The sequence below is a fragment of the Gopherus flavomarginatus genome, chromosome 1 (genome assembly GCF_025201925.1).
Source record: "Gopherus flavomarginatus isolate rGopFla2 chromosome 1, rGopFla2.mat.asm, whole genome shotgun sequence".
Taxonomy (NCBI): Eukaryota; Metazoa; Chordata; order Testudines; family Testudinidae; genus Gopherus; species Gopherus flavomarginatus.
In genome coordinates, this window is record NC_066617.1 from 32464258 (window position 1) to 32489397 (window position 25140).

The 25140-nt window shown below is 43.9% G+C and overlaps 1 protein-coding gene across 5 annotated transcripts in view; it reads left to right on the top strand.

The window, feature by feature from the left end:
• CPNE8 (copine 8) overlaps window positions 1-25140 on the top strand; it is a 269466-nt gene that overhangs the window by 14003 nt on the left and 230323 nt on the right. For all 5 annotated transcript variants that reach the window (XM_050936193.1, XM_050936194.1, XM_050936195.1 and 2 more), the window contains exons 2-3: window positions 4065-4105; window positions 24258-24304. In XM_050936193.1, the coding sequence (XP_050792150.1) occupies window positions 4065-4105; window positions 24258-24304 (88 nt within the window). The remainder of the gene's footprint in view (window positions 1-4064; window positions 4106-24257; window positions 24305-25140) is intronic.

The following is a 25140-nucleotide window of genomic DNA, read 5'->3' on the forward strand; positions in this document are numbered from 1 at the left end:
CGTTTTCCTGTTTGTTCATAATTTGGAAAAGAAAAACAAGCTTTCCTGCTTCTTCAGGTCCCAAACGATTTCTCAGTTAGGAATTAATTAGTCCAAGGAAGAAAATATTCTTTCTACACTGGCAGAAGAAGCTACTGCTGTTAAAAGTGAGATTATCACTTCAACAGTCTCTGAATCCAAGTGCTTAAGTGACTTCCAGCAGTTCACTGGTGTGACTTTCTTTAAAACATCATCAGCAAACATATATTTCTTATTCCCAAACTGGGTCTCTTTTATGGCCTACTGCCATTGTAGGTTTTCCCTTCCAGAGAGAGAATGATATGGGAAATCTCAAATCAATGAAGGCTACACTAAGAAAGACCTCAAGACTTCTGGAATAAGCTGCTCAAACAGTTTCACTTTTGTTTCTACTGTCTGTCCCTCCCGTCTCACCTTTATCTCCAGACTTCTCCTTGTCCAGATCTATTCTGACCCCAACAATCTATTCATTGAACTTTTTGAAACTTTGCACTTTTAGACAGAAGTAAGAGAGTGACTCTGTGTACACAAATATGCAGAGGGACAGTAGGATTGAGGTCTGTTGTTTCTCACCTCTGTATATATTATTTATTTAAAAACATTTTTGCTGTTAACAAGCATGTTATCTATGGAGACACACATCCATAGTCTGAGAACTGCAAAGTTAAGCATCTCTGATGGTATCTTCTAGACTGAGCACTGAGTCCCATTGAGTAGCTAGAAAGATTAACCTAAATAATCTATACGGAAGCTCCTGGAACACCATAAGATTGGGTTCCTAATCCATGAACTACTGGAACTCATTTACAAACTTTTTCTTAAACATTACATGAATATATTGTCTCATACTATAGAATTAAAATTTATAATCCCTATTCCATGATATCTTTGAGCTAAAGGTATCTTAATTAAAACTGTCTGTCTTTTTAGATAGGTTTTTCCTCAAAGCATTTTATCCAAAAAATCCAATTTAAATAAAAAAAATCTGTTTAATTTTTTAAAATAATCATTGATTTTTTTTTTATCCACCCTGGAAGAAACACTTCCCATTCCAATAACAACTCAGGAAGATGTTGAACAGCAGATACTAAAGTTAGACATTTAATATCAATGGGGTCCAGATAGCTTGCATCCAAGAGTTTAAAAAGGTGGCTGAGGAGCTTGCTTCACTGTTAACGTTGTTGTTGTGTTTTTTCCGATAACTCTTGGAACACTAGGAAAGTTCCAGAAGACTAAAAGAAAGTTACTGTTGTGCCAGGTATTTAAAAAGGGTAAATGAGATGACTTGGGTAATTATGGGTCTCTTACCATGACAGTGATCCTAGGCAAAATAATGGAGTGCCTGATAAAGAATTAAAGGAGGGTAATGTTTACTTAATGCCAGTCAACATGAGTTTATGTAAAAATAGATCCTGTCTAACTTGCAATCTTATTAAAAAAAAAAGATATCAAGTTTGATTGATAAAGATTAATAGATTTAGAATTCTGTAGGCTATATGACTTGATCCTGCATGACATTTTGATTAAAAAATTAGAACGATATAACATGAACATGGCACACATTAAATTGATTTAAAACTGCATAACTGACAGGTTTCAAAATTTAATTGTAAAGGGGGAATTGTCGTTGAGTCGTTGAGTGAGTATATGTCTAGTGGGGTTTCATATCGGTTAGTTCTTGGCCCTATGCCCTTTAATTTATTTTATCAATGACTTGGCAGAAAACAAAAAATCATAACTAAATAAATTTTTTGCAGATGACCCATAATTTGGGGTGGGAGGTGAAGAGGAGGACAGTATTTTTCATCACTGGCAATTTTAAAATCAAGATAGGATGTTTTCCTAAAAGAGATGCTCTGCCTAGTTCAAATAAGAGTTGGTTTTGGGAAGTTCTGTGGCCTGTGTTATGCAGAAGGTCAGACTAGATAATCATAGCAGCCCTTTCTGGCATTAGGGCTTGGCTACACTCAAAACTTCAAAGCGCTGCCGTGGGAGCACTGTCTCGGCAGCGCTTTGAAGTGTGAGTGTGGTTGCAGCGCCAGGAGAGAGGTCTCCCAGCGCTGCACGTACTCCACCTCCTCATGGGGATTAGCTTGCAGCTGTGGCACTGTTTACACTGGTGCTTTACAGTGCTGTATCTTGCAGTGTTCAGGGGTGTGTTTTTTTTCACACCCCATAGCGAGAAAGTTGCAGCTCTGTAAAGCGCCAGTGTAGCCAAGGCCTTAGACTTTATGAATACTTACACCTTACTGGTTCTAAACAAAATCTGTTAACGTACAAAAAAAGCGTTGCATCTTTATGGACAGTTTGATAAAGACTGTTGCTCACTGTGCAACAGTAGTCAAGTACATGTTAGATTATGTACTTAATGGAATAGAGAATACTATGGAAATAAGGTTTCAGTTTATTAAATCTCTTATGTAGCCTCCCCTAGAATACTATGTTCAGTTCTGGTTACTCAAGAAATAGAAGTGGCTCGGAAATGAGTTGAGAAAATTGAGATGAAAAGAGGAGACATGGTAAAAATATAGAAAATGATAAATGGCATAGAAACAGATTACCTTAACTCTGCCCACAAACCTAAAATGCCTTGATCATAAAGCTATTGCACAACGTCACTACAGTGGAGAGCTAAGGTTTTTTGGTATCCTGATTAATCATTTCCATGCCCCAACATGTGCGGATTTCTTTTATATTTGATTGTGAATTTTGGGGATTTATCACACTTGTGTTTCAATTATCCCAAAAATCCTGTAATGTATTTTACTTTATTTACTGGTATGTACTCCCAACCTTAACGCCGTTTTCATTTAGTTTGTCTTGACATGTATAACTGTTAGTTAGGAGGAAACTTTCCCTGGGGGGACAGATTTCTCCGTAATTGTTACTACAGAGTTTCTTGTAACTTTTTCTGAAGCAGCTGGTATTGAACATTGTCAAATATAAGATATTAAACTGTGATGGGCTACTCATCTAATCCAGAATGGTAATTATGTCTGAAATTACAAATCTGAATCTACATATGTGGATAGTGTTCATTTTAATCCTAATGGAAAAAATTAAGAATGACCGAATGTCATTACAAAGCCTAATAATGGAGGGAGTTTAGGATAAGAGACAGGAAAGAGGAGCATTGTTACTCAAAAATAAAAAATCCATTTTAATTTTTACTGGTTATTTCAGCCAAAATACAACACTGGAAGAACTATGTAATTATTTAACCTGAAAGAAGAAACAGTAGAGCAGCATTAAGATTGATTGATTTGACTTACCAGTTTTTCTTTACCCATGCTATTTCTACATTGCCCCACAATTGGGACTAGGGGAATATGAAAATCAGTGTGCACCGAAGTGTTGCTCTGTAACTCCCCATATGGATGCTGCAGGTACAAACTAAAAGTTTCCTCGTTTGCATTTGTGATCGTTTGTAAACAATAGTGAACTGTATAGTTACACAATTACCACATTTGTAGGTAAGATACTAAGTGTAATGAAATAATGAGAGCTTGGACACAACACTTTACTAGAGGGATCCAGTTCCAAAAGTGTTTTAGCCTTGAAAAATTAGGTTGAGCCTAAAAACTTGGTTTACGTAGAGGTCTACCCAACCTGAAAGATTTGTTCTAAATTTTGAGGGGTTTACTTTTAGCTGAAATAATAAACTTACAAAGTACTATGACAGCTTAAAGTTATTTCAGTTCCTGTGGGACATTCAGTCATTAAAAATATATTTTTGTATTTAGTGTTCTTCCTCTTTCCCCTTGCGTGGTAGTTGAGTCTACAACTCACAGTTTACATGCATCAGAATTGTGTGACAAACCGAGAAGTGTGAAGTTTGAGACTGGCAAAATACTAGCTCTGAGTAATTCTGATATGCATAGGAGATGGAGGAGAGCCAACTGTGTCCCCTTATGTTCCTTAAATAAACTGTTTTAATCACGTATGCATTGTAGAAGCATTCAATCAGAAAGAAATTATCATTGTTTTTCTTTGATGTTCTCTCTCTATTATAGTAGCAGTATTATTTATCTGTCTTTCTTTAACAGAAACCTTTTGGACAGAGACACATTTTCAAAATCTGATCCAAGTAAGTAAAAATTATTTTATTATGTTTATTTGTTGGACTGGATAAACTGCAGCGTAAAGATGTCAAGTAAACCTCTAGGGTAATTCAGCCTCTAAGTCAATTCAGTTCTTGTCCCCTCAGCAGAGATTTAACATAGTGTAATGGTTTTTGTCATGTAGACTGTTGTATGTTAGAAGTGGACTGAGACTACTGAACTCATTTCACATAGGCTACTGAATAGTCATTAGCTGTTAACTTTTAGTTACTACTGACGTGAACCACATTTTTGATGAGTGACACAGAATGTAAAGATTCTATATCCCATTACCAGTTTCTTGAGCTATCTAGTCCCTTTGAAGAAGATTTTAGGTTAAAACTGTTTTTTTGCTGGGAAGTAATAAATGCAGAACTTAGTGTTTTTAAAAAGCAAATCTATTGTTCTTTTCACATCTTTATCCAGGCTGCTATGCAAACTATATAGAAACCTTTTTAAAATCTCCTCTTTCTGCTAATGCTCCTAATGAATAGAATTAATCTTAAATCTAGAGTCAAAAGATGAAAATGGCATTTATTTCTCATTTGTGTTGATAAATCAATATGCTTTGGGTCACTGGGCAATGTGGCATACTGGTTGTAAGCCCTCAAAGAGCAGATGTGAAAGACAATAGACAACTCCCAGATTAGTGTAAGAATGCAGCTGTGCAGAGAACCATGTCCCTGAACGTGATCTTGGCAGGATTGTCCTTGGCATGAATACTTGGCTTTGGTCCAGCATGGACACCTTCTACTCAAGGACTGTAAGGTCAGAAGAGACCATTGTGATCATCTAATACTGGGGTTCTCACAACAATTTTTTTTGGTGTCTGCACACTGAGGCCACCAACTTTTGCTGGTGGCTGCTTTGACAATTTTTCCTAAAACATTTAATTAACTTTAGGAAAAACAAATATATATATGCATATGCACATACACATGTCCAGTCTTAGTAATTTATTTATGTCAGGATGTTTTTGCAGACTCAATAGTAATAACATACAGTTGTCTCTATTCTTTACTGGACCTAAACAGAATAGAAAGACAAGGTACTTTGCTTATTCCTGTCTTTTTGTTGTTGTTTCTTTTGCTTTTTTGGTTGCAACTTCATTTATTTATTTTTTATTTTTAAGACTTGGTAGCTAGTAAGTGGTATTTGTATGTTTTAATATCACTTTTCACAGCAAAGACTTGTTAGCTAGCTGGGAGGCAGTGAAAAATGATATTAACCAACATGCAGATACCACTTTTCACAGCAGACTTACCCAGCCCTGGCAAGCTGGGGGCAAATTAAGCCTTGGATAGGGAGATGGGAAGCAGTAGGGGCCAAGCACGATGGGTTGAGGGACTGGGGCGACAGCAGGGGCCAGGGGTGACAAGGGGTGTGTGTGAGCCTGAAACTCAGTGGCCTGGGGGTGGAGACTGCCACTGTGCAGCTAAAACCCAGAGCCCAAAGCTCCACGGTCAGAGACCATGCCAGAGCCTGCCGACATGTGACCAGCGCCTACCACCTGCCACACCAGGGCTGAAGCCGGAAGCCTGAGCCCCACAACTCTTGGGAAGGTGGGGAACTCACACCAGCAGTCTGCTCTTCCAGTGTTTGTGGTCAAGAGTGAGACAGGGCCCAAACCCTCCTTACTGACCCTTCCTCCCCCCCCAGTCACTGCCAGGAGGCTGAGGCTGCAAGAAAAGCCCCTGGTGGCCGTATGCGGCCACGGTAGCCGCATTTGAGAAACGCTGATTTAGTCTGATGTTCTGCACATTGTAGACCATAGAACCTCACCCATCCACTCCTGTGATAGACCTCTAAGCTCTGGCTGAGTTACTGAAGTCCTCAAATCATGGTTTAAAGAGTCCAAGTTACATAGAATTCACCATTTACACTAGTTTAACTCTACAAGTGCCCCATGCCCCATGTTGCAGTGTCTCTGCCAGCCTGACCCAGGATAAAATTCCTTCCTGTCCCTAAATATGGCGATCCCTTAGACCCTGAGCATATGGGCAATACTCACCAGGCAGACACCTGGGAAGGAATTCTGTGTAGTAACTCAGAGCCCTCCTCATCTAGTATCCCATCTCTCTGGTCGTTTGGGGATATTTGCTAAAAGCAGTTGTTGATGGGCCACCTTCCTTTGTAGGCAGTCCCATCATACCATCCACTCCATAAACGGTTCAAGACTGAACTTGATACCAGTTAGGTTTTTTGCCACCACTGCTCCCCTGGGAAGGCTGTTCCAGAAATTCACTCCTGTAATGGTTAGAAACCTTTGCCTAATTTTGAGCCTAAATTGGTTGATGGCCAGTTTGTATCCATTTGTTTTTGTGTCCACATTGATGCTTAACTTAAATAACTCCTCTTCCTCCCTAGTATTTACCCCTCTGATATATTTATAAAGAGCAATCATATCTTCCCTCAGCCTTCTTTTGGTTAGACTAAACAAGCTAAACTGTTTGTCTTCTCTTATAAAGTAGGTTTTCCACTCCTCGGATCATCTGAGTAGCCCTTCTCTGCACCTGTTCCAGTTTGAATTCATCTTTCTTAAACATGGGAGACCAGAACTGCACACAGTATTCTGGATGAGGTCTCACCAGTGCCTTGTATAATAGTACTAATTCTTCTTCTTAAAGCCGTGTCCCTGTGGGTGCTCCACTTTAGGTGTATTGGCACCCTGTTTTCGTAATCCGAGATTTGTAGTAGCAGTGCCCGGTTGGCCGTGCCCACGCGTCAGACATCTTACACTGATCTGAGCAGTTACCTGGTGTGTGCAGCCAACCGTGCCCCAGTTCCTTCTCTTCTGCCTTTGGCTTGAGTTGGAGCGACAGCGGCACCTCTCTTATCTTAGATAACTCAATAGTTCTTCGCATGCTTGCTCATATCAATTCTAGTTACGTGTGTGCGTGCGCCGTGTGCATGGATGTCGGAACGTTTTCCCCAGCAGCTACCTGTCGGGCCAGCTGTGGAGCCCCCTGGAGTGATGCTGATATGGTGCTATATATATATATGACCCTACTGGCCTGACCTCCCCCTTCAGTTCCTTCTTACCACCAGTGATGATTGTTGGAACAGTGGTCTCTTGCAAGTGCTCCACTACTCCCTAGCTACTTTACTTATCTCTGTGTATAGTTACCCTATTGTTAGTTAAGTGTTAGTTTCTGTTATCTTTAGTGTTAAGAATAGTGTTAAGTATAGTTGTTATCTCCTGAAGGGGTTTCCCCTTCAACGAGTGCCCTATGGGGCTCCGAGGCATGCTGTTTCAGGGCTTCAAACCTTGCGGTTACTGCGGCAAGCCTATGCCCAAGGGGGGCCCCCATGACTCCTGTCTTCGGTGTCGGAAGAAGTGGGCTGTAGCCCATGAAAGCTTATGCTCAAATAAATTTGTTAGTCTTCAAGGTGCCACAAGTACTCCTGTTCTTTTTATGGAAGGAAAGCTTATTCTACCAGCCGCCTCTCCTTACAGATTGCTAATCAGCTCACGATGCTTAGCAGATACAGTTATAACTCCTGGTCTGCTATCCAAAAGTTTAAATTGCTCCTTCCGTCTGATTCTTGTCAGGAGCTGGGAGCCATTGCTGAGGAGGGCAGAGTAGTGGCCTGGGCTGCCCTTCAAGGCTCCCTGGATGCTGCAGACACGGCAGCATGTACACTGGTGTCTGGCATTGTCATGCAGCATAACACCTGGCTTCAGTCCTCAGGTGTCCCACCAGACAATCAGCAGACTATTCAAGACCTCCTGTCTGACAGTCTGGGGCTTTTCACTGAACAGACCAACTCTAGGTTGCATAACCTAAAAGATTCAAAGAACACGATCAAGTCTCTTGGCATGCACACTCCGGTGCCTCAAAGAAAACCATTTAAGCCCCAGTCCACCCATGATATTCCGGTCCTCCTCCATATTGGCAGTACCTTCCAACTTTGCTTCACCCACAAATTCTATTAGTGCATGCTCTCTCTTTTCATGCCAACGTCAGTAATAAAAATGTTAAATAAGATTGGTCCCAAGACTGATCCCTGAGGGAGCTCTCATAGGGTTCACTGATCAATCTATAGGCTGTATTGCGTTCTGGCTCATGTGATACTTCATACTATTTTCCATATTTTTCAACTGTAAGTCTTTTTTTTTTTTTTTTCCCTTAGAAAAAAATTCTCATCAAGGCATCAACTCCTAGGAGAGCTTCATCTTGTTGACTAAGGAGCTAATTCTTCTTGCTAATATTGGAAGATACCTCTCCATATGTAACTACCAATTTGAGCTGCAGAAAAATGGTCTCTCATTGTCAGTTGTCTCTGCAAAGATCAACTTTTAAAAAAAAAAAAAAGTGTTTGGCATCAGCCAGATATCAGGTAGTGGCATGATTTGATGTTGGGGATACAACAGTAAAGATAACTGTGTCCAGTACTGATGTTTGCAGACACACATGTTTGTAGGGTTCAGGCAGTTATGTAGCAGTTCAGCACAAGAAGCTGCTTATTAATGGAGGCAACCTTTTGCAGCAGTGATTGATTCTTAGTACAGGAAAAGCTTTGTTATCCGACATGTTGGGGAAATGGAGCATGCCGGTTAGTGAAAAATTCCAGTTAATTATTATACTTACTGAGGGAGGGAGTATGGGTGCAGGAGGAGGCGCAGGGCTGGGGGTTAGGGCAAAGGAGGGGGTGCAGGGCATGGGTTCTGGGAGGGCGTTTGGGTGTGGGAGGGGGTTGGGGCACAGAGTTATGGGATGCTGGATCTGGGTGGCGCTTGCTCAGGTGGCTTCCCACAAGCGGCAACATATCCCTGCTGCTCCTAGGCGGAGGCATGGCTGGGTGGCTCTGTGTGCTGCCTCCGCCCACAAGTGCAGCTCCCGCAGCTCCCATTGGCCGTGGTTCCCAGCTAATGGGAGCTGTGTAGCCAGCGCTTGGGGTTGGGTAGGGGCAGCGCAGGGCGCCGCTGTGGCCATGCCTCTGCCTAGGAGCAGCAGGCACATGCCGCTGCTTGCGGGGAGCCATGCTCAGCCAGGTAGGGAGTCTTCAGGCCCCGTGCCAGCCGGATTTTTAATGGAGATATCAAAAATGCCAGTTTCTACAGCTTTGCGGTTGGTGAAGTGCTGGATAACACAGATTTTACTGTGTATGCTGCCTCCTTCTCTGCGTAAGAGTTCTAGGCTTTATTTTTATAGGCAATAAAGATTTCCACATTTGTAAAAAGTTGCTGCTTGGTCTGGAACCTGTCAATATCTGCTGTGGAGACCTTCCAGTTGATGAGCGATTAGGGGCCACCAGGGACAAAAATCTAATCACCTTGGACACAAGGGCACTGAAAAACTGTTTCAGAGAAATTCTACCAAATTCCCCAGTTGATAAAGAATTTTAAGTTGCATCAGGAAATCACACTACTGTGCCATTGAGTTTGTGCCACTGAACAAAAGAGAGGCTTTTGTTCCAGTTACTTCCTAACGGCGATGTGATTTCTGACCAATCGTGGATTTGAGATCTCTGTTTTTATGTGGCAAAAAAAAAAAAAAAAATGCTGCCTTGGGAATAGGGAGGCAAGCTGAATGAGGTAATATCTTTTTATTGGACCAGCTTCTCTTGGTGAGAGACACACAGTTTTGAGCTACACACAGCTTTTCTTCTGTTGAGAGGAAAGAAGTCCAGTAAAAGACATTAACTCACCCACCTTGTCCCTTTTAATATCCTGGGACCAACACCAGCTGCAACAACACTGCAAACAATCTTGAGAATATCGCTCTTGCGTGAAGGAGACTGACTCTATGCACTGCACATTGTAGTCCCTTGCATGCTTATAGAGATGTATCTCAGGCACAGGCAGTATATCTAATTTCCACTCAGATTTGTTTCTACGGGTAGGCAAAAAGTAGGTAGGATACAGAAACTCAATAGATTTCTTCTTTAGGATTTACAGATGTGCACAGTAGGAGGTAAGTGGTGTGTGTGTGTGTGTGTGGGTTTTTTTTTTTAGTTGTTCCTAGGAGTGTTCTGTATAATCCAGTGGACTAGGGGGAATAAACTCACTATGCTATTGAAGTTCAATTCCAAGCCTTCCTACTTTACGTTGGGATTAGCTTTTATGACTCAAGCAGATCATCTGCTGGCTCCAGCATTTGATCTGATGATGTTGGGCCTAATCACCATACCAGTATCTGTTACACTCATGGCACTTTTCCACATTATACCAGCTCAGTAGACTCTGGGGTCATAGTGTTTAGAAGTCATACAAAGCCTTGCATTGCATATAGTAATGGACTATCTCCAAGCCTCACTGGCTTGGTGTCAGTGCAAGGAAAGCCTGCATTTATGAATGGACTTCTGTGATCTTTTCTGGATTAAACATAGATTCATCTTGCTCCACACACAGGAGCTGCTCACCTTTTAGACATTTTACTCTTTTCTTGATTAACTGCACACACATGCTCTGGGGATTATGGCAGTTCAGAGATCTGGTATCCCAATATATTGTTCTGATTCAGACAGGCAGTTTGCTCATTTTATCTGTTTAGCTGGGAGCTTGGAGAGTAGTAACAATATAAAGTTGTGTGTGCCTTTCACAATCCTTTAAAAATACACTAAATAGAGACCATTTTCTGCGTAAACAGGTGGGGACAGGAACATGCCTCCTGAATGGTGGTGTCATGCAGGAGTGGAACTGGTGGAATCTAAGGTATTTCTAATGGTTGCTTATCTAGCAAGGAAAGGGCGAACTATCTCAGACAAGCTGATTCAAATAGTAGTCCATTCTTTATTGTTCCTTGTTTAGGGGCAAGTGCTTTAGGTCTTTATTGGATAGAGGACTCAGGAAATAGATTATGTTTCAGATAATAAACGACTTGTTTGTTTTCCATTCTGAGATTATGGTAGGGACATGTATTGCTAGTTCTAGTAGTTTTCTGTATATTTTTATTATAGAGTGTAACTTTAGAAAACATTTTGTTCCTGCCTGCTCCTCTTGCTTTTATATCTAATTTATTACTTAATCTTGTCTATTCTAATGTTCATTGTAACTCTTGGCCTATCTATCTTTTCTGCAGAAATTTAGTGCCTCCAAGTACCTTGAACCCATGCCTGGTAAAAGACAAATCTTGGGTGCCTTTGCTGTCCTGCTGAGTGTTCTCCCAAATTTGGCAGGTTGTAAACCTCTGAGCAAGCGCAAACTGAGATTTCTCGGAGACTTATTAGAGCTACAGGGATAAGCAGGACTTTCTCTGCCATTGCTGCTACAGGAGTGACAACAGGGACTTTCCCTATGCTGTCAATGCTCCCCCTGCTGGGTGCAGGCAGGGTGGAGAAGGAGATTGTCTGACTCAAATGTAGAAGGGGCAAGAAGTGGATCTGGGAGAGAGCAGCATATTGGAGCAAGGTGGCAGTGTGTGTGTGTATGGGGGGAGAGAAACTGGGACTGGCTGGACAGAGAGGGGAGAGCTTAGGGGCAAGGGAAAGGGTAGTGAGATTAGAGAAGTTAGGGTGGGGAAGAGATAGGACTGGGATGAGGACAGGTTGGAAGGAACGGGGTAGAAGACATTGGTCTTGAAGGAGAAGGGGACAGAAAGATCTGTGATCATTAGCGCACACTCTGATAGGCCCAGTAGTGATAAATCTCAGGGTAGTGTTTCTGCAAATTCCTTCCAGACATTGCCACAGGGGTTTCCTCCAGGTTGTTTATGGAATGGAGCATTACCAATAGAAGGCTTTCCTATCTGGACTGGCAACACCTCAAATATTTATGAAAATCTTAGTTTTCATTGCATCCCTAATTCCAAAAGGACTGCATTTCTATCATCTCCTGAAAGGTCTCCTCAAGGGAGAAAAGAGCTCTCAATACTGAGGCAATGATAAGCTTCAGTCCTGTGGCTTTGTTGTAATTTGTGGGTATAATAGGAATTACCTGGTGTTACAGTCCTGGCTGAGCTCCTCCTTGTGGATGCTCACCAGGTAGCTATTTGGACTGACTCACTGGTGGATCCATGTGCTTCTCAGCTCTCTTGGATATGGACAGACTCCAGCCATAGACTCATACATAGACACTTTCTGGTACCTCTTATAGGAAATAGGATGCTGTGTTCCAGCTGCCCTGGACTCCAGCACTGGTGTTGAATTCTCCCAAGTCTGCCCAGTCAAAGAGATCCTCCCTAGAGCTTCAGTCCCATGGGTAACACAGTTTATAGCTAAATCCTTCAGCAACATGGGATAGTTGAAGCAAGTAATACACAGACTTTGCAAAGGGATTTCTAAACTGAATATACTTTACTCATAGACAAGTTACAAGAGATGCAAGCAGTTTTATTATATTGACTACATTTGTGTAAGACCTCTGGCTAAGGTTCTTCAGCACTTTTTTTTTTTTTTTTTTTTTTTTTTTTTTTATTTTTCTTATTGTTTGGGATTTGGTCAGTGTCTTTTCAGGTTCACAGGACTCTGCTCCCTTCCGTCCTCCTGGCTGGTCTTGTCTTATTCTGGTTGGGGAAACTGCTGCTCAGGACCTTGTCCTTTTTAAAACTTCTAGCCTCCTTTCATGTGATCCTCCTTCTCCATCTCTTAAGGTCCACCATCAGGTGATCTGTTACTTGATTTCTGTCCACCTGGAGTCCAGACTGGAAAAAAATTTGGTTTCTTGCAACTTTGGCCACACTCTTTAGTGTACCCATTTTATTGCCAGAGCAAAGTCATTCAATGGTAACGACACTTTATTGATTAGTACTTTTCGCATTGTATCTATACCCCTTGGAATTATCATCCAAGAAAGAGGTAAAAAGACAATTAGGAAGGCACAAAGATGCATCTGCACCCATATTTTATGAGTTTCAGGTTCCTTTCATTATCTTCTTTTACATGTCTTTTCCGGTTTGCTATATTTGTAGCATTGTGTGTGACAAACCTATGCACTTGGAAGTTGTAGACATCGCGGATAGTGGACATCCATAACCCTCTTATGTCTAAGCTGGATCCTGAAACAAAATGGTGAAAAAAGATGGTTTTTCAGGAATCACTGGGGAAAATGATAGTTATTCTCTGTCTGCAAATGGAGACCTCAGATCCCTTTTAGACATTTCAGAGATGCAGACCATGGAAAGGCTGGTTATACCCATTAGGTCTGCTCTTTTCAACCCAATCAAGATTTTTGTCTGTCTCCTCCTTTTCATCGCCACCTGTATCTGAGAGTATACAGGATATATCCTGTACCAGTGGAAGGACATTTATTTATATTACTGTACTGTAATGGTTCTTAAAGTACCTGGGACTGAGAGTTACCTTGTTACCCCTTGTCTCTAGCAAGAGGGAATCTGGTCTGTGATGGTTTGGTGTTAGCTCCCCAAAACCATCAGCCTTTCAACCACTCAAGCACTCTCCTCTGGGCTGTGCCAGCCCTGTCTTTGCCTTGTAGCTAAACAAGAGAGGCATGACACTCCCTGACTCCCACTGAAGTGTTCTCTTGTGATTTCCAGCCTCTGACACCTGCTACTAACAGAAATCCAAAATCCTCTTTTCCCAAAGGAGCAATGTACTAGTTTGCCAGTTTTACCTTAAATCAGTGCTCCTGTATAATACACAGCACTTGTGTTATAAAGCACAAGTCTTTATTTAAGAAAGTACAGATGTTCCACTAGAAACAAGAGTGATGCAAACAAATGGTTACAATTAAAAAGCCCACATAAAAGGCAAACTAGAGCCTACACTTATTAGTAACATTACTCATTAGTAACATTACTCATTATTCGTTACCTTAGCTATCTAATAAAATAGGATTCTCCCCTCCCCCAGTTTAATCTGTTGTGGAGCTGGCTGGCTTCTTGGGGAAACAGGATCCAATCTTCCATGAAACACCCCTGCTGAACAACATGTCTCCTCAGTGACTAGATCCAGAGTGTCTTTCTCCACTTTGTGATATACTAACTAAACCAGTCTTATGTGTTTTTCCTAGAAAGGGCCATCGCCTGCCTGTCATCATGTTCCTTTTTACCTCAAGTGATTTCAGTGGTTATAGTTTCTTTGATGGTTTTCCATTTACTTCTTTTTTCCATGTTGTTGGAATGGTGGATATTCATCAGTACGTTACATAATCAGCTAGCCAGGGAGGGGACTTCTTCTTGAATGAGCCCTCACTGAGATACATGATTCCCTGCTGACTCACTTTCACACCATGACCATAAGGGGATAATTTTCATCACTCCTTAAATACTACTTGTGTACACACTTCATGATTGAGTATTGATAAGTCACAAGCTTGCAGTAGAGAGACCTCTTCGTGTTGTACCCTTCATGGATAAATATAATGAAAGTGATGTATTAGGTGATTAGTGAGTTTGTCAAGTCTGAGACAAGATTACTTGTAAAGAACAGTGAATCCTTACCTGGTGGTGCCAATGGGCTTATGAATCACATGTGCTCACTGTCAAACTCTGTGGTGGTATCTGCAGCATGGGAAAGAGTTAGAAGCAACAAGGCATCTCACTCTGCCCCTTCTGACATAGAGCAATATAAGCTGAGCACTTCTGGCAGGAAAGTTTACTTGTCCAGCTCACTAGGCCTTCAGGAAACCAATTCTTAAAGCCCCATCCTGGACTTTTTGCCTGAGGACCAGAAGGATTTTTTTGGCTGGGGTGGGGGGTAAATGAAATACTTTCAGTTCAGCAGACTTCTTTTCAGTTAACCCATGGCCTCCACAAGTCTTAACCTAGTGCCTTGTGATGGTTACTGCACATATAAATATCCCTTGGTGTCTGATCTAACCATATCTTTATGATTGGATCCTAAGGTTCCGCTCCCAGCAGGACTTCACAAAGCAATCCAATGTATGGGTAATTTCTTGCAGTCTCATGTCAGAAATATGTGCTTCATCCCACACAAAAGGATCCTCTTTGTCAGAGAAATCCTGGATTCTTTGTGCCAGTTCCTTTCCTGCAAAAAAGGTGGTACCCCCCCCACCCTCGCCCGCCCCCAAAGTCAAGACTCCCTGGCAATTCTCAGGAAACAACTGATACAGACCTCACAATTATTCCTGAAACTACTAAGCCTGATTGCCATAACAACCTACACCTCACCTTATGATTGTCTGAACGTGAGATCCTTGAAGCTCTGGGTGGTAGGCAAATACATACTAAATGTACACACCCTTCAAGGAAGACTGACCATCCCTCCTCAAGTCCTTGAACAGCTTTGCTGGTGGAAGAACAAGGATAACATCCTCCAGTGGGGTATCTTTTGCTTCATCTTTCACCACCATTGCAGTCACAACTGAGACTTGCTCTCCATGCAGGGGTGCATGTGATCATGATCTCCAAATACATGGACTGTGGAACACCTAGCAGTCCAGACTCCATATCTGTGCACTGGAACTCAGGGCAGTATTGTGGACTCTCAAAGAGTCCTGTCTCTGCATCATCATGTAGTATAGGTGCTTTCGGGCAATTCCATGGCCATTTATCACATCAACAAGCAGGGAAGGGTATATTCTCAGGCCTTAACATCCAAAGCAAGAAAAGTTGGTTGATTGTGGGTTTTTTTGTTTTGCATGTGATTGTATCCAGAACCGAATCTCCCTAGTAGCTCTTCACCTTGCTGGGGAGAATTATGTCTATACAATGTTTCTCAGTAAGATGTCTCAGGATCAAACCAAGTGGTCCTTGATACCAGTGGAGGCCAGCATATTATTTCATATATGGGGGCCAATAATAGACCTCTTTGTGTCTGAGCAAAACACCAAGTGCCATATATACTGCACAAGAGCACACACAGACCAAAGATTCCACTTGGATGTGTTTCTGCTGGATTAGAGCTAACTTCTTCTATATGCCTTCCCTCCAACTTCTCTGATCCCAGAGTCCTAGGATGATCAGGTTGGTCAGAGCAAACATTTATGCTAAATGCGTAACAACACTATATAGCAAAGTATCAGAGGGGTAGCCATGTTACTCTGAATCTGTAAAAGCAGCAAAGAATCCTGTGGCAGCTTATAGACTAACAGACGTTTTGGAGCATGAGCTTTCGTGGGTGAATACCTGCATCTGACGAAGTGGGTATTCACCCACGAAAGCTCATGCTCCAAAACGTCTGTTAGTCTATAAGGTGCCACAGGATTCTTGACTGCTTATATAGCAAAATTGTTCTACATCTATATTTCGCCAAGAACTCCTGACCCATGCTCTCCTGGTAGAGCACTGCTTGCTAATTTCCCATAATTGGAAATATACAGAGGTCCTTAAATAGAAGTTCTTCTTCGAGTGATTGCTCATGTGCTTTCCAATAGGTGTGTGCAAGCACCACGTGCACGGTCGCCAGAAAGCTTTTGCCCTAGTGGTACCTGTCGGGTCAGCTGTGGAGACCCCTAGAGTGGCACCTTCATGGTGGTGTATATACGTCCCTGCTGACCTGCCGCCTGCTTAGTTCCTTCTTACTGCCCGTGACGGTCATTGGAACAACTCAGTCTCTTGCTTCTGCAAGTGCCTTACTTAGTGGTTCCCTTGTTTTTCTGTGTAAATAGTTCAATAGTTGTTAGTTAGCTCCTAGTGTAGATTAGTTTAGCTTACTTCAGGGGGGTTTCCCCTTGCTCTTCACTCCCCGGCGCTGAGGCATGCATCGGTTGCAGGGGTTTAATATGTGCGAGAGGTGTGCAAAACCTATGCCAACAAGTGATCCGCACACTGCCTGTCTCAAGTGCCTGAGGGAGGGCCCTCAGTCAGATAAGTGTCCTATTTGCAGGACCTTCAGATCTAGAACTAAGAGAGAGTGTGACTATTGCCTGAAGCTTCTCCTGATGGAGTTGGCCATTCAGCCGCAGCCAGGGCTTACACAGGCATCCTTGGTGCGCAGCGCACCCGCCTTGATGCAGGATGTCCCAGCACTGAGGAAGGACTCCATCAGGGAGCACTGGCACCACTCCCCAGCCCTCAAGGCCAGTGCCACATGGTGCCATTGTTCACAGTCCTCAATGCCAAACAAGAAAAGGAAACCAAATGGGGGACATTCCCCTGGAGAGATTCCAGTGGGGTGTGTCTTTTGGCAGGACACCTTTGGTCTGGTCCTCAGGAACCGGCGCAGTTGACTCTGGGCCCCAGTTACAGAGCTGTTGAGTCTGGCAAGAACGGACTTTCCTATCTGGCACCATTTGGAGGATGAGCTTGACCTCCCCTCCACTCTGGACACACATGAGGTGGCTCGAGACCCCATTGCCATGACAGCGCAATACCCAGCCCCGCAGGTGCAGGGCCTGGCTTCGTAAACTCGGGCAATGCCAGTAGCACTGGCGACAGCATCAACTGCGGCATCATGCCCAGCTCCCTGGATGACTCCAACACCTGTCACGGCACCAGTGGCAGCACCGCTCTTGATTTATCATCAGGGAAAGCCCATGATGTTACAGTGCCGATCTCTGTCTCCCCGCTACTGCTCCCCGGCTCTGCTTCCCCATGATCGGGTATAGAGTACTCATCAGAATCAGATGCAGAATTGTCTGTCCTGACGCAGCCACCACTGCTTCTGGTCCTGGTGCCATAGGCCAATGGAACAACCGGTACCAGCCATCACTTGGCCACACCAGTGGCAAGGCCCAGTGCAATGGCCTTTTTGGACCCCTTGGACCTACCACCAGGCTCAAGGTCAGGGATCTAGGCTGGTATTGGTGGTGGTGGCCCCCCTGTGCCCCTCCATCAGTGATGTCAATGGCATGCTACACTCCTAAGCCCCCTGAGGACCCAGTACGGGACATGACTGTTGAGTGGCCGCAGACAATCACAGCCCCTCCTCCACCGATGTCGGTGGCACCTGATCCTCCAGTCGTGGGCAGCTCTGAGGTACTTGGCCCGACCTCTAGAGAAGCTGAGGGGCAGGAAGACCCCATCCCAGGAACCTCTTCCTCCTCCTCCTCACCGGAGGAGGTGATGGTGGGCACTTCCACCAATGGACACCAAAGGCCACCAGGACCTGCTTTGAAGGGTGGCAGTTTACCTCAATCTCCAGGCATAGGAAGTTTTTATGGAGGATTCAGATCCGATGGTGGACATCTTCACTCCCGAGGGTCCTTCTAGAGTGGCCTTGCCCCTGATGAGGACAATTCAGAAGGTGCTCTGGCAAACCCCAGCCTCTATACCACCAACGGTTAAAGGGATCGAGAGAGACTACTTTGTGCTGCAAAAGGGCTATGAGCACCTTTTTACCCACCCCAAACCGGGACTTTGGTGGTTGATGCAGCAAAACGCAAGGAGCGACAAGGACAACCAGGCTTCACACATAAGTCACATAGCACCAAGAAACTGGATCTCTTTGGCCGTAAAGTCTATTCAACTGGTGGGCTTCAGCTTCGGGTAGCGAATCAGCAGGCAGTACTTAGCCAATATGCTTTTAATTCCTGGAGCTCATTGGTTAAGTTCCAGAAGTTAATCCCGACTGATTCACACAAGGAGTTCGATGCGCTCCTTGAGGAGGGTAGAGTAGTATCTCGGACTGCCCTTCAGGCAGCCCTTGGTGCGACGGACTCTGCGTCTCAAACCATGGCCACCATGATAGTAATGAGGCGCAGTGCATGGCTGCAGGTTTCAGGTATCCCGCCGGAGGTCCAGAACACTATACAGGACCTCCCCTTTGACTGTGAAGGCCTGTTCACCAAAATATGGACATGCACCTGCACAGTCTGAAGAACTCTTGGGTGACTCTTATGTCTCTGGGGCTACACACCCCAGCACCTCAGAGAAAGCCATTTAGACCTCAGCCCCCATCCCACTTCTATCCGGGGCTGCGTCAACGAGATCCCCCTAGGAAGAGGGACAGAAATAATAGGAGGCACCCACCTCAATCCTCCTAGAGCCAAGGCCAGGGTTCAACCAAACAGCCTCTTCCCCCCCCCCCCGGCCCCAAGCCCAACTTTTGAAGATGCGCCCAAGGACAGCGCACCAGTCGCCATCTTGGATCCTTCCCCCCCCCCTTTGTGAATCATCTCTCCCACTTCTACTGTGCTTGGTCTCAGATCACATCAGACCACTGGGTCCTTCAGCATGGTGGGGGTGGGATGTTCTGTTCCCTCCCACCTCCCCTTCCCTGTCCCTCCTCAGGGTCTCCTCTCATGAGCAACTCCTTTTACAAGAGGTGCAATCGCTCCTAGGTTTAGGGTCGGTGGAGGAGGTTCCTTAGGAATTCAGGGGCTAGGGGATTTACTATCGCTAGTTCCTCATCCCTAAGGCTAAAGGCAGGCTTCAGCCTATCCTGGACCTATGAGATCTCAACACATTCATAAAAAAGATGAAGTTTTGCATGGTTTTTCTGGCCTCCATCATTCCTTCCTTGGAGCCGGGAGACTGGTATGCTACCCTCAACTTTGCTGTTATCCCAGCCCACAGGTGCTTTCTCAGATTCGTGGTCAGTGGCTGGCACAACCAGTTCAGAATACCCCCATTTGGCCTGTCAGCGGCCCCCCTGGTGTTCACCAAGTGTATGGCGGTAGTAGTGGCCTTCCTCCGCAGGTGCCAGGTGCAGCTATTCCCATATTTGGACAACTGGCTCATCAAGGCCGAGTCCCAAACACAGGTAGCAGAGCACGTGTCCCCGGCCCGGGCTACATTTCACAGGCTGGGTCTTATATTGAATGAGCCCAAGTCCACACTGACCCCCACACAAAGGATAGAGTTCTTTGGCACTCTCTTGGACTCCACGAGGGCATTCCTTCAGGAACTGCGTTTCAGAGTGCTCACGGACATTATCCAGACCCTGTTCCGCTTCCCCACAACCATGGCGAGAAACTGTATGAGGCTATTGGGACACATGGTGGCCTGTACATATGTGGTACAGCATGCCAGGCTGCGCCTGAAGCCCCTCCAGGTGTCGTTAGCGCACGTGCACAGATAGGCCAGGGACTCATTGGACTCAATAGTGACCCTTTTGCCTCGCATTCTCCACTCTCTCCACTGGTGGCTGCAACCACAATTGATTTGTGCGGGAGTACCTTTTGTAAAACCCCAACCCACGCTTTCCCTGGTTACAGATGCCTCAGCACTCGGTTGGGGAGCGCATCTGTGCAATACCAGAACCCAGTGCCTCTGGTCTCATGCAGAACTATCACTGCACATCAGCGTGAGGGAGCTCAGGGCGGTTGGCCTGGCATGCCAGGCATTTCAGGCCCGTCTTCAGGTCATGTGCGTATCAGTGCTCACGGACAATACTGCAGCCATGTTTTGTATAAACAAACAGGAGTGCTCGCTTCTCTTCCCTCTGTCGGGAAGCCCTCATGCTGTGGGACTTCTGTATCGCCCACTCCATACACCTGCAGGTGTTGCACCTTCCGGGGACGCAGAACAAGCTGGCGGACTGCCTCAGTCGCTCGTTCCATGAACACGAATGGTCCCTCAGATCGGACATCACTCACTCGATTTTCCAGAGGTGGGGCTCTCCCCACATTTACCTGTTTGCAACGTGGAGCAACAGGAAGTGCCAGAGATTCTACTCCTTCCTGAACCACAGCCCAAGCTGCACCGCGGATGCCTTTCACTTATCATGGACGGGTCACCTGCTATATGCGTTCCCTCCATTCCCCCTCATACGCAGAGTACTTCTCAAGGCTTGTCAGGATAGGGCTTCCCTGATCCTTACAGTGCCAGCGTGGCCTCGCCAGCACTGGTTCACCATGTTACTGAACCTCTCAGTGGACAGACCAGTAGTGCTCCCTCTCTCTCCGGCCCTATTCACACAGGACCATGGCCGTCTGCAACACCCCAGCCTGAAGTCTCTCCACCTCATGGCGTGAAAACTCCGTGGCCGAACCCTCTTGAGCTTCAATGCTCACACTCAGTGAAGTAGGAAACCCTCCACGCAAGCCACTTACCTGGCTAAGTGGAAGCGTTTCTCCATTTGGTCTTGACAAAGGGGAACTGAGTCAAAATCAGCCCCAATTCCCCTAATTTTGGACTATCTTTTTTGTATCTCTAGCACCAAGGGATAGCATATCATCCCTGAGGGTACACCTTGAGGCCATTTTGGCCTTTCACCTGGGAACGGTGGCTGGGTTAGTGTTTGGTAACTCCATGGTGGGCAGGTTTCTTAAGGGCCTGGACAAACTTTGTCCTCCAGTGCGTCGGCTCATTCACTCTTGGGACCTAAACCTGGTCCAGTCCTCACTCATGCCCTTCCCCTCTCCCTCTTTGAGCCTCTGGCTACCTGCCCTCTCTCCTACCTTTCCTGGAAGGTGGCTTTTCTGGTGGTATAACCACCGCTAGGAGGATATTGGAACTCAGGGAACTGACCTCCGAACTGCCTTATACAGTATTTTATAAAAACAAGGAGCAGCTACCCCACCACCTTGTGTTCCTGCCTAAGGTTGTCTCCCAATTTCATGTGAACCAGAATATATTCTTACCTGTATTCTTTCCTAAACCCCATGCCACTAACAGGGAGTGCACATTCCATTTCTTGAATTTTAGACATGCTTTAGCATTTTACATTGAATGCACAAAGCCATTTTGTAAGTCACTGCAGCTCTTTGTTGCTATCGCAGAAAGAATGAGGGGGCTCCCAATCTCATCCCAGTGCATCTCGTCATGGATCACGTCCTGCATCAGGACTTTCTATAACCTGGCCAAAGTTCCAGCCCCTCCGATTACAGCGCACTCTACCAAAGCACAGGCAGTGTCCGTAGTTTTCCTGGTGCAGGTCCCTATCCAGGCCGTCTGCAAGGCGGTGACCTGGTCTTCAGTTCACACCTTCATTTCCCACTACGCCACCATCCGGCAGGCGAGGGATGATGCTGGGTTTGGTAGGGCAGTCCTACACTTGGCGATTATGTGAACTCTGATCCCTACCATGGGGTAACTGCTTAGAAGTCGCCTATTGGAATGCACATGAGCAATCACTTGAATTAAAAACAGTTACTTACCTCTCGTAACTGTTCGAGATGTGTTGATCATGTCCATTCCAAATCCCACTTGTCTCCCTGCTGTCGGAGTATTCCAGCAAGAAGGAACTGAGCAGGCGGCGGGTTGGCAGGGACATATATACACTGCCATGAAGGCGCCACTCTAGGGATCTCCACAGCCGACCCGATGGATACCGCTAGGGGAAAAGCTTTCCGGCGATGGTGCACGTGGCATGCACACAGACCTATTGGAATGGACATGAGCAAGACATCTCGAAGAACAAGAGGATAAGTAACCATTTTTTGCTTACCAATAGCTGTTGTTCTTCAAAAGTTGCTTGGGTGTAGTCCCAATACCTGCTAACCTTACTCTCTACTTCAGAGTTCTGTAAAATATTAGGACTGACCATTAGGGAGAAGCTGTCTCTCCTTATATAGAGTAAGGGGATGACACCTTTCCAAGGCCTTTCCTTTGCTTGACTCTAAAGATGTCATATCTCACAATTTTGAATACACAGAGGCAACACACAAACAGTAGTTATTGGTAAATAACCTCTCATTATCATTTATTAGCTCAGGGGCACCATTGTTTTCGGCATTATTATAAACATACACAAATTGACACATTCCTTGCCATGAAGAGTTTACAGTCTAAATTAAGACAAGACCTAAAGACTGAGTACAAGAATAGGATGGAAGAAGGATAGAGGAAGATGTGTACTATGTTTTAATTAAACTAACCAACTTGATGGTTCCAATCTAATTTAAAAAAATCATTTAAAAATTCACCCTCAAATGATAGATGTCCCCCCTCCCCTGTTCTTCCTTAATATATACTTCATCCTCCATAAAATATGATGATCTTGTCTTGGTATTATTTAATTTTGGTTTTATTGTCTTTCTCCCATTGGGTATAAACTATTTCCAGCTCTCCATTTTAACCCACCCATATTAATTCTGCACTGGCAGGCTATCTTCTGTGTTCCTGGGACTTGGTTTTACCTTTGTTCTGTTAACTACAGACCAGTGCGAATTTGGTATGGAGCAAAGTATCTGTTAGAGTAGAAAGAAAATGCGGTTTAGGGCTTGACCCTGTTTCCACTGAAGTCAGTGGGGAGATTCCCTTTAACTCCAATGGGAGTGGAATTGGGCACTTACCCTTTGTCACTAAAGACTGCAACCCAAAAGATTTTTTTTTCAAAAATTAGATTAAAAATGTATTGGAGCAGGAGAATAATCTGTCAGAAAACAACAATTTATGGCAGACCTAGATCAGCATTATTCAGAAGGAAGATTGGTACTGTGTTAGGTTGCTGGCTTACACGTAGTGCAAGATTCACATGTAGTGAACAAAAGATTATCTATAATGGCTTTTTGATGTGAATGAGTTGATTGCCCTAATCAAGTTTATACAGGTATTGGATAACTGTTGCTATTAACTATATTACAGAAGTGCAGAGAACTCCCGATTTTTTTTCAGGTCCGAGTTTTTCTGCTCTCAGCTCCTGAGATGGAGCTGGAGAGTAAGATAAAAAACAAACCAAAAAAGAAACACAAAAACCCCAAACCACATAATATCTGTTGAAAGCAAAGGGAATTCTTTTTTTGGGAGGAGGCAGCGGCGTGAAGTCTGTTGCTAAAAGTGGAAATATTCTGTGTGGGCATTTAGTAATAGCTCATAAATGTACTTTATTATGGTGTTTCCTTCTTTAAGGCTTGTATTGGGTGGGTATGTCACTCGGGCAACATTAACTGGTTTTAAACAAAGATTTTGTTTGTGGGAGTTTTAGTTAAAAAGTGTATTGATATACAACATATTATATCTTTCTTTTGTATATTTGGAGCAGATCTACGGAAAAAAAGGCTCTGGTAGTTTTTTCTCTCCCACGCTATTTTCTCTCTCTTTCCTATGTGGGTCCCTATTTGTTTCTCTTTTAATTCCCATCTCCTGAAGACAGTGTATTTTTAGAGTACTTATGATTTAGATTAACTAGGATAGTCAGACCAGTACTTCAGTCAGATGTAAAATTGGATAAAAGCAAGATTTCATTAAAATCAAAGGATTGTCAAGGGACTTGCTAAAAGTCAAGCAGTAAGTATTACAGCCCACTTTATGGCCATTCTATTTCCAGGTTTATTGTCCATATTTTCTCCTATTAGCATAGGATTATTAGGAATTGAGTGCGAGCATTTGATATTTGATTGTCCTAGCTAGTAATTTCAACAGCAATGTAAGACTTCCTAAAACAGATTCATTAAATGAAAGAATGTTAAAAGAAATTATAAAAATGACTGAGCATTTCTTCTTTTCACAGTATGTGTTTTGTATACACAAGGTATTGGAAGCAAGGAATGGAGAGAGGTAAGGTGTTTTTTTTTTTTAATATATATATATTTTTAATTAAGTGTGGTTGTGTCATGGCCAAAAAAAAAGGAAAAATCATGATTAGTTGGTTGATTGCTATGCGAAAGAAGTCAAACTCTCAAATGTGCAGGAAAAATGCCAAAAAATTAGGGTCACTTTATTTTGAACTCTTGTGTGTATATATAGCTTGTATTACATTTGAAAATGGTTAAATCCATTTAAGAAGAAAGGTGAGTGTCCCATCCTTCCCTCCACCATAAATAAAACCAACTTAAAAAAAAAATATGGAGCAGGCTAGCCAGGTTTGCAAAGGCCATTTGGGAGGGGGAGTAAGCTGACCACATAGCAAATGTGAAAAATCGGGATGAGGGTGAGGGGTAATAGGAGCCTATTTAAGAAAAAGCTCCGAATATTGGGACTGTCCCTATAAAATCAGGACATCTGGTCACCCTGAAGGGAAGGGGCAGGAGGAGGAAGTTGGAGGGAGGAGGAGAATAAAACACTGACAGTTTTTTGTCTCAATTATTAATGATTTTACTTCTCAGATTTGGCCTATTGGTACTTTATAGTAGTCATATGTTAGAGTTCTTAAGTATGGTGCTTGGGTGCCTCCAGATTCTAAATGGGAAGAAGAACATTTCATTGTTGTATCAGAAATTGGAATCATCTCAGGTGGTAATGACTGAAATAAGTTAAAGCAGCAAAGAATCCTGTGGCACCTTATAGACTAACAGACGTTTTGGAACATGAGCTTTTGTGGGTGAATACCCACTTCGTCAGATGCATGTGACGATGTGAGTATTCACCCACGAAAGCTAATGCTCCAATAAGTC